This window comes from Trichechus manatus, unplaced genomic scaffold, assembly GCF_000243295.1.
Source record: "Trichechus manatus latirostris isolate Lorelei unplaced genomic scaffold, TriManLat1.0 scaffold00087, whole genome shotgun sequence".
Lineage (NCBI taxonomy): Eukaryota > Metazoa > Chordata > Mammalia > Sirenia > Trichechidae > Trichechus > Trichechus manatus.
Window position 1 is genome coordinate 5,614,897 of NW_004444023.1, and position 8,430 is coordinate 5,623,326.

Genomic DNA, 8,430 nt, shown 5'->3' on the forward strand with positions numbered 1-8,430 from the left:
GCATCACCTCCTAAAAGACTGTGACAAATATGAAATACTTGCATGTCATAAATGTCCCAGGTCTCATTCCAAGTGATCTCCAGTTCCGGAAAGACCCTGCCCCCTTCATCCTCCAGTGTTGTTGTTGGGTGCCGTCAAGTTGATTCCGACTCCTAGTGACCCCATGTGACAGAGCAGAACTGCCCCATCGGGTTTTCTTGGCTGTAATGTTACCGAAGGAGCCCTGGTGGCACAGTGGTTAAGAGCTCAGCTGCTAACCAGAAGTCAGACACAGGCAGGCTGGGAGCAAATCAGCAGGTTTATTGAGGCAGCAGCGGCATTGGGAGGCAGGGGCATAGGGAAAGGGTTGGCCTCCATGAGGTCCAGGAAGCGGGGTCCTGGTCCTCCCCCGGCACAGGCAGCCAACATGAACCACACCAGGCAGGCAGCGGATGAGCCCCGAGGTGGTTGTGGTCTTCCTCCGTGGGGTCAGTCTGTCTGTAGCCAGCAGCCCTTTTCCTCCACCTCTTTGGTCACCACCAGCAGCACCTCACACAGGCCCTGAGCCAGTGCAGCTGCCAAGAAGGCCCTGGGTGGGGAGGGAGGGGGAGACTGAGGCACGGGCAACCTGGTGGTTCCTTCTGGGGCATGGGGTTTGAATGCTGAGGCAGGACCTCACAGTCACTGCTGCCCTGGCTTACCTGACACCGTCCTCGTCCCCGAGGGCCTCAGGTGCCCGAAGCTTGGAGTCCAGGTTGTAGTAGACACCGTCCACTTGGCGCAGGGCCACCCAGTGCCGCCGGCGTAGTGGCAGGGACAGCAGTCCAAGCGACACAGGTGAGGGCAGGTTCAGAATCAGCCCCAGCACCTGAGGCAGGGCCAGCTGGGACAGGGGCCTGTGATGGGGGAGGATACAATGGTTCCCAGTGTGTACCCACTGATCAAATGTTACTGAGAGTGTGGGGCCCAGGCGGGTGTGGGCAGGGGTGGCGTCCTGAGCCCACCCAAGGACTCTCCTTAATCAACCCACACTGTTTCCTTACATTCACCCACCCAACCAAACCTTCCACCCATCCATCCAACCACCATCTACCCAACCAAACCTTCCACCATCCAGCCAACCGACTACTCAACTCCACCATCCACCCAACTCCCCATCTACTCTTTACCCAATTACCATTGATCTATGCATTACCCACCATGCATCCATCCATCCACCCACTTACCCAACCACCCACCCATCTGTCCAAATCTCCCATCAACCACCTAATAACCATCCACCATCCATCTGTCCTTCTACTATCCGTATCCATCCATCCATCCATCCATCCACCCAAACACCAGCCAGTCAGCCACCTACCTAACAACATATTCACCCAACTCCTCATCCACTCTTTACCCATCCACCATCAACCTATCCATTATTGATCCATTATCCATTATCCACTCGCTCATTCACCCAACCACCATCTATCCATCCACCCATCCAAACCTCCCATCCATCCATCCAACTCCCCAACAACCTATTTGCTATTCACTATCTAGCCCTGGTGGCACAGTGGTTAAGAGCTCGGCTGCTAACTAAAAGGTCAGTATGTTTGAATCCACCAGCCGCTCCTTGGAAACTCTATGGGGCAGTTCTGCTCTGTCCTACAGGGTTGCTATGAGTTGGAATCAACTTGACAGCAATGGGTTTGGTTTTGGGGTTTACCTACCGACCAAGAAGCCCTCGTGGCACAGTGGTTAAAGAGCTTGGCTGCTAACCGAAAGGCTGGTGGTTCGAACCTACCAGCCACTCCGCAGGAGAAAGATGTGGCAGTCTGCTTCGATAAAGATTATAGCTTTGGAAACCCTATGGGGGCAGTTCTACTCTGTCTTAATAGGGTTGCTATGAATTGGAATTGACTCGTCGGCAACAGTTTTTTTTTAACCTACTGACCGTCAACCACTATTCACCCAACCACCCATTCACCCACCCACACAGCCACCCAACATCCATCTATCCTACTATTCAACCACCTACTTGCTCTCCACACCTACCAACTATCAATCAACCACTCATTATCCATTCATACACTTCATCACCCAACCACCCATTCATTTATTCACCCAATTACCATCAATCTACTCATCATTCATTCATCAACTCATCCCACTGACCATTTAGTCACTTCCCTCTTCTACCCATCTACCAATCATCCATCCGCCCACCTAACCATCCACCAACCATCTACCATCTACCCTTCCTTCCTGCTATCCACCCATGCCCCCAGCCACCCTCCTCCTTGCTTCATTCCACATTTACTAAGTGGCCCTCTGTGCCCAGCCCAGCTCCCATGATGCAGCGCTCTGGATCCTACCTCCTTCTGTCCCACCACACAGCGGCCAGGCCCAGCCCCTGAAGGGCAGCCATAATCACATTGACGTCATAGTTGCCGGTGCCCAGGAGGCTGCGATGGGGGTTCAGCCGGGAGTCTGGTGCCAACCTGGTTGCGGGGGGTGGTCAGAGCCTGAGTTGGGGAGCCCCTGGAAAGGGCTCACCCTCCCTACAAAGCAGGAGAGTCATCCCTACCTTTGGACTGTTTCCTCCCTTCAACCTCCACAACTCGTCAGCATCTAGGCCCTGTCCCTCTTGCTTGGTGACTCTCTCTGCCGTGTCCACAAGTCGTCAGCTCAGGCTTTGTCTTCTCCTATCTGAACCCTCAACGCAACCTCCTCCTGGGCCTCGAGTCTCTCCCTCCAGCCCATCTCCTACATGGCTCCAGAGGGCTCTTTCTACACTCAGAGCCGGCCCCGCCTCTCCCCAGCTCACAGCTCTCCCTGGCTCCCCAGCACCCTCAGGATGGACTCTCAGCCCCTCAACTTGGCATTCGAGGCCCTGCATGTTTTGGTCCCTGCTCACCTCTTAGCCTCAGCCTCACCCCACCTCTTCCCAGCCACCTGTTCCCCAACCGCATTGCCAATGTTCCAGCCTATTGGCCTTCCCTCCAGCTGTTCCCCCAGCCTGGGAGGCCCAGCCTGTCACCACTTGTTTCTGGGCCACACATCCTCTGAACAACAGTCCCTCTGTTCTCTATCTGGGCCCTCGGTGGGTAGGGCAGGGGAGGGGCAGGGGAGGGGAAAGTCTGTGGATTCCTTTTCTGTGTCTCTGTTTCCCTCACCAGACCAAGGGCTCCCCCAGGGCCGGGCTCCTATCTGATTCATTTCTGGGCCTCCAACATAGCTTTGGCATGAAAGAGCTGGTCAATCCCTGATTTGAATAATGAAGGAGCTGAATATATTATATAAAAACCAGTCTGAGGGGCTGGGACTCAACCTGAAGACACTGAGGAGCTCTGGGAGAAAGACCACTCTGGGACCTCATAGGCAACAGGTTGGGAGGCTGGGGTATGAGTACAGGCAGGAGAGGTCAGGGCCTGAGTTGGGGCTGGGGCTTCCAGGACAGAGAGGAGGGGAAGAGCAGAAGGATGATAAAGCAGTGATGTTTGAAATCTCGAACAGTAAGGAAAACCATGCCAGGCTGCAGAGAGAAGGAAGCTGTGCCAGCAGAAAGAATAGCTTGTGCAAAGGCCCTGTGGTGGCGCAGTGGTTAAGTGCTCAGCTGCTAACCAAGGTTGGCAGTATGAACCTACCAGTCGCTCCATGGGAGAAATATGTGGCAGTCTGCTTCCATAAAGATTACAGCCTAGGAAGCCCTATGGGGCAGTTCTAGTCTGTCCTGTAGGGTCGCTAGGAGTTGGAATCAGCTTGAGGGCAATGGGTTTGTGTACTTGTGGTTATAATCCCATTCGGGAACAGGTTTACTGTGTTATGTTAATGAGGCAGTATTAGTGTAGAGTGTGTCATAAATTAACCTCTTTTGAGATATAAAAGAACAGATTAAGCAAGCAGGCACAAACAGAGGGGAAGATACATGCCAAGTAACCAAGGAACAGAAGCTAAAAAGAGATAAGGACCTTCCCCCAGGGCAGAGAGAGCCTTCCCTTAAAGCCAGTACCCTGAATTTGGACTTTCAGCTCTCCTAAACTGTAAGAAAATAAATTTCTGTTCATTAAAGCCACCCTCTTGTGGTGTTTCTGTTACAGCAGCGCTAAGTAACTGAGACAAGCAGTTTGAGTTGAGGGGTGCAGTGAGAGATGAAGCTGCAGAGCTGGGTGGGGACCATAGCACGCAGAGCCTTGGATCTCAAGCTCAGGGGCTGGGCTTTGTCCAGAGGTACTGGGGAGCCATGGGAGGCATGTCAGCAGGGCAGGGTGGGGTTAGCTCTGGGGTCAAGTGCAGGACGAACTAGAGTGGAAAGACTGGAAACTGGGAGGCCAGCAAGGAGGCTGGGACGAGAATCCAGACTAGAGAGGGTGAGGCCTGAACTGGGACTGAGGCCATGAGGGCAGAGAGGAGCAGGAGGGACCATCTCCACCAGCCCAGGTGGGGCGAGCAGGACAGAAGAAAGCTCCCTGGCTCTGCCCTGCCTCCCTGTGAGACCCAGGGGAGTGGCAATGCCTCTTTGAGCCCTGTGTCTCCAGGTGCCAGCATTTGGGGTGGGTGACAGTCACCTCTTGCAGATCTCATCGGCAGCCTCCTGGCTGAAGAGCTGCTGCTGCAGGACGTTGTTGAGGGCGTGGACGGCACACAGCTCCAGGCGCTGCCGCTCGTGGTACACACAGGGTGGGCTCGGCCGTGCTCCTGGGGCCTGGGACATAACGTCCTCGGCTCCTGTGGGGGGGGGTGGGTAGGACTCAGGGATTAGGATCTGGAGGCCCAGAGGCTGAGGTCCAACCTCCCAGCAGGCCCTTGAGGGCACTGTCATTGAAGTGGGGGCTTGGGGCAGCCTGGAAGGACACTGGGCCCCTGATCTGCTCCCTAGGCACAGAGGTATCTCCATCCCCTGCCCCTAAAAACAAGGGTCTCTCTTCTGTCCACCTAGCAACAGAGGACCCCCCCCCCCCACACTCCTAAGTAAAAAGGTCCCTATGTTGGTTACCTAGCAACAGAGCAGTTCCCCCCACCCCGTCCCTAAGTAACAGGACCCCTCCTGGTTGCCTAGCAACAGAGGACCTCCACCCCCACCTCACTAGGTAACAAAGTCTCTTTTCTGGTTACTTAGCAATAGAGGAATCCTCCTCCCTTGCCTCTAGGTATTAGGGTCTCTTCTGGTCGCCTAGCAACAGAAGACTCCCCCTCCCCTGTCACTAAACAACTAGGTTCTCTCCTCTAGTCACGTGGCAACAGGGCCCACTAGCCAATCACTAAGCAACAGGGTCCCCTCCTGGTATCACCTGGCAACTAGGCCCCTGCCCCGGACATTAAGCTGTAGAACCCCTTTCCCTGACCCGTACCCCAGCCGCGGCGCTCGCCCGTTGCCTGGCAACGCCGCTCACCCCGCCTGCCTCTCGGCTCCCCCGAGCCAGGGGCTCCCGCATCCCCCTGGGCGGTGGCTCCGGGCGCCGAGTTCGGGGCGGGCAACTCAGCACTGACTGGGCAGGCGGAACGGACTACAGCTCCCGGCGGCCCCCACGTGCCGGACTACGACTCCCGGCTGCCCCCGCGGAAGCACTGGCTGCGTACGGAACGCCGGGAAGGGGTGGACCGGAAGTCTGCTGTCCCACAAGAGAAGGCAGGACTACAACTTCCGTCGGCCTTTGCGGCGAATCTATAAATACACCTCTCCCTCCGCCTCTCGCAGCGTGCGTACTACTTCGCCCTCTGCTCCTCAGAGGATTCTGGGAAGTGTAGTGCAGAAGCTCTCGCGATAGCTGCTTTGGGTTTTTTTTTTTTTTTTTTTTTTTTTGCCCCTAAATGTGCCCGCCTCCCGCGATGGCGTCATGCACAATGTGCAGAGCTGGCGTGACGTCACAGAAGGGAAACAAGAGACGTGAGACACACCAGGACTCTGCAGGGGGAGGAGCCCCCGATCTTTACTTAAACAGGAGGGAGATCTGGGGAAACTGAGGCCAGGGCAGGCGTGGGACGGTGGTGGTGGTGGGTGGGGAGGTAAATGACATGAGGATGTTCTCATGGGAGGGAAGAGGCTTCTCAGCAGAGATGGATCCCCGGCTTGGAGGGGAGCTGGCAGCAGCCTGCAGGGGAGAGATGGAGAATTAAAGACTGAGACAGAGGGAGAGACAGAGAGCTAGAGATGAGGAGAGATAGACACCTGGAGGTGGGAGGGAGAGGACAGAGTGGGGGGGAAGTCATGAACTGAGACTCAGAGAGAGAGGGACAGAGACCCAGAGAGAGGGGGACAGAGACCCAGAGAGGGAAGGAAAGAGACCCAGAGAGGGGGACAGAGAGAGAGGGGGACAGACACCCAGAGAGATGGGGACAGGGACCCAGAGAGAGAAGGGAACAGAGACCCAAAGAAAGGTGGAAAGATACTCAGAAGGGAAGAGAGACCTAGAGGGAGGGGACAGAGACCCAGAGAGGGGACAGAGATCAGAGGGGGGGGGGACAGGGACCCAGAGAGAGAGGGACAGAGACCTAGAGAGAAGGGGGCACAGAGACCCAAAGAAAGGTGGACAGATATAGGGGAACAGAGACCTAGAGGTCTCCTAGAGGAAGGGGACAGAGACCCAGAGAGTGGAGGACAGGGACCCAGAGAGAGGGGGACAGAGACCCAGAGAGAGAAGGGAACAGAGACCCAGAGAGAGGGGGACAGGGACTCAGAGGGGAACAGAGACCCAGAAGAGAGACATGGCCAGAGAAAGAGACATATAAAGCTTCAAAGACGTGTAGGGAGACAGTTAAGGAGCATCAAATACAGACCAAGCAGCAGAGACACAATCTGAACCAGGCAGAGCCCAAGATCCCATACTCTGTGGAACACACGTGCCCAGGCCCCGGGGGAGGAGGGGCCCCTGACACTGGGGACGGGCCTGGGCGTACCCAGGAGGCTTCGCCAGAAGGCAGTGAGGGTGGCAGAGCCAGTGACAGCACCCGGCTCGGCAGGGTTCTCTCTGCGGGTGTGCACAGCGAAGCTGCGGCCTGTGGGGCCCGGGGGTCCGCTCAGTTCCACATCCACCACATGCATGTTTGGGAGGCTAGGGCAGGCAGGGCAGTTAGTTGGGTTGGCCTGGCCTCTGACCGCACCCCCACCCCCGCCTGGCTGGGCTCACCTGAGGTCTGCCACCAGCACCCCGATGACGCGGTCGAAGCCCAGGCTGGGGGCGGCCAGGGCAGCGGCTGCCATGGTGTTGGAGTTCCGGGGGGCCCAGGGGCACAGGCCTCGGACGGGGCCCTCATAGAGCACCGTGCGGGGCCCGGTCCTGGGGGCTGTGGCCAGGGGCCCCTCGAGCCTGAAGCCATCGGGGTGTGTGGCCATGGTGACGCGGAGGCTCTGGAAGCGAGACCTGGGGTCAGGGGGCGGGGGTCTCTGCATGCACCCCTCAGTTCCTGGGGAGCCCTGTGGGCCCTCACCTGAAGGCCCCCTGCCGCATCCAGTCTGGTGATGTCCTCAGAGCCCCACAGGGCCCCCCGGGCGACGAACACGGCGTGGCCCCAGTGATGGGAGGCCTCCCGGAGCCGTTGCTCGGTGGCCTGGTCAGCCAGGGCTGAGGGGGACCCCACCTGGGGATGTATGAGTGGGGGAGGGGCTGAGGTCTGGGCTTGCGGGTGAGGTGGGGTCGAGGCAGAAGGGGCAGGGGCTTGGGGTCATAAGTTGAGGAGGGGCTTACCAGCAGATTGGCGTGGCGCAGGATGCGTGCCCCAGAATCATGGATTATTTTGGGGTGGGCCACTTCCACCACCAGATCGGGGTGCCTGGAAAAGGGGAGAGATGGGAGAGGGCCTGGGAGAGGGTTTGATCCCTGCCCCCTAATTCCTTCACAGGCTGTGTGCACCTGCCCCTTTTAAGTGTGGGTGAATTGAGGCTCAGAGAAGGCGAAGGTTTCGTCTGAGATCATAGAGCAGTTGAGTGAGGGCAGAGCAAAACCTTCCAGGAGCCCTGCTGGCCTTGATGAGGTCACTGACCTCTCACTGAGGGCATTGAGGTCCTGGAGCTGCAGAACGGGGGGCACAGTCCCTGCCATTCGTCCTGGGTCCCGATTCCAGACAAACACAAGTTCTAGGCCCATTTCTGGCCCCTGAGCCAGCAGGTGGGAGACAAGGGACTGTCCTGGGAGAGGGAAGAGAGGGGGATAGAGACCCAGAGAGAGGAGGACAGAGACTCAGAGAGGGGGACAGAGACCCGGGGGGGGACAGAGACCCAGAGAGAGAGGGGGACAGAGACCCAGAGAGAGGGGGACAGAGACCCAGAGAGAAAAGGACAGAGACCCAGAGAGAAGAGGACAGAGACTCAGGGACAGAGACCCAGAGAGAGGGGGACAGAGACTCAGAGAGGGGGACAGAGACGCAGAGAGGGATACAGACACCTAGAGAGAGGGGGACAGAGACCCAGAGAGAGGGGACAGAGACCTGGGGGGGGACAGAGGCCCAGAGAGAGGGGGACAGAGACCT

At 57.5% G+C, this 8,430-nt stretch overlaps 2 protein-coding genes across 3 annotated transcripts in view; both read right to left on the reverse strand.

Annotated features, from left to right (window-relative positions):
• Positions 1 to 286: 286 nt before the first annotated feature.
• Positions 287 to 5,581, reverse strand: JOSD2 (Josephin domain containing 2). Of its 2 annotated transcripts, none has more exons than XM_004381706.3 (5): positions 5,358 to 5,581; positions 4,533 to 4,692; positions 2,340 to 2,465; positions 681 to 875; positions 287 to 568 (listed from the first exon to the last, which is right to left on the reverse strand). In XM_004381706.3, the coding sequence occupies exons 2-5, from the start codon at positions 4,676 to 4,678 to the stop codon at positions 469 to 471; spliced, it is 567 nt and encodes a 188-aa protein (XP_004381763.1). In that variant the 5' UTR covers positions 4,679 to 4,692; positions 5,358 to 5,581; the 3' UTR covers positions 287 to 468. The 2 variants fall into 2 exon arrangements, with proteins under 2 accessions (XP_004381763.1, XP_004381764.1); XM_004381707.2 differs by having other exon boundaries at positions 5,316 to 5,445.
• Positions 5,582 to 5,963: 382 nt separating this feature from the next.
• The window catches only part of ASPDH (aspartate dehydrogenase domain containing), a 3,302-nt gene continuing 835 nt past the window's right edge, over positions 5,964 to 8,430 (reverse strand). Inside the window, exons 2-7 of the mRNA XM_004381709.2 lie at positions 7,945 to 8,089; positions 7,650 to 7,734; positions 7,393 to 7,542; positions 7,092 to 7,312; positions 6,862 to 7,016; positions 5,964 to 6,056 (exon numbers count right to left, since the gene is read on the reverse strand). Coding sequence (XP_004381766.1) covers positions 6,013 to 6,056; positions 6,862 to 7,016; positions 7,092 to 7,312; positions 7,393 to 7,542; positions 7,650 to 7,734; positions 7,945 to 8,089 — 800 coding nt within the window. The 3' untranslated portion in view covers positions 5,964 to 6,012. The remainder of the gene's footprint in view (positions 6,057 to 6,861; positions 7,017 to 7,091; positions 7,313 to 7,392; positions 7,543 to 7,649; positions 7,735 to 7,944; positions 8,090 to 8,430) is intronic.

What these genes read in the sequence shown, in the direction of transcription:
- JOSD2 (XM_004381706.3), bottom strand. Translation starts at nt 4,678, where the DNA reads ATGTCCCAGGCCCCAGGAGCACGGCCGAGCCCACCCTGTGTGTACCAC. An exon ending in GCCGATGAGATCTGCAAGAG is followed by an intron (nt 2,466 to 4,532) that starts GTGACTGTCACC and finishes CCCCGCAACCAG; the next exon opens with GTTGGCACCAGACTCCCGGC. An exon ending in GTGTGGTGGGACAGAAGGAG is followed by an intron (nt 876 to 2,339) that starts GTAGGATCCAGA and finishes CCCCCATCACAG; the next exon opens with GCCCCTGTCCCAGCTGGCCC.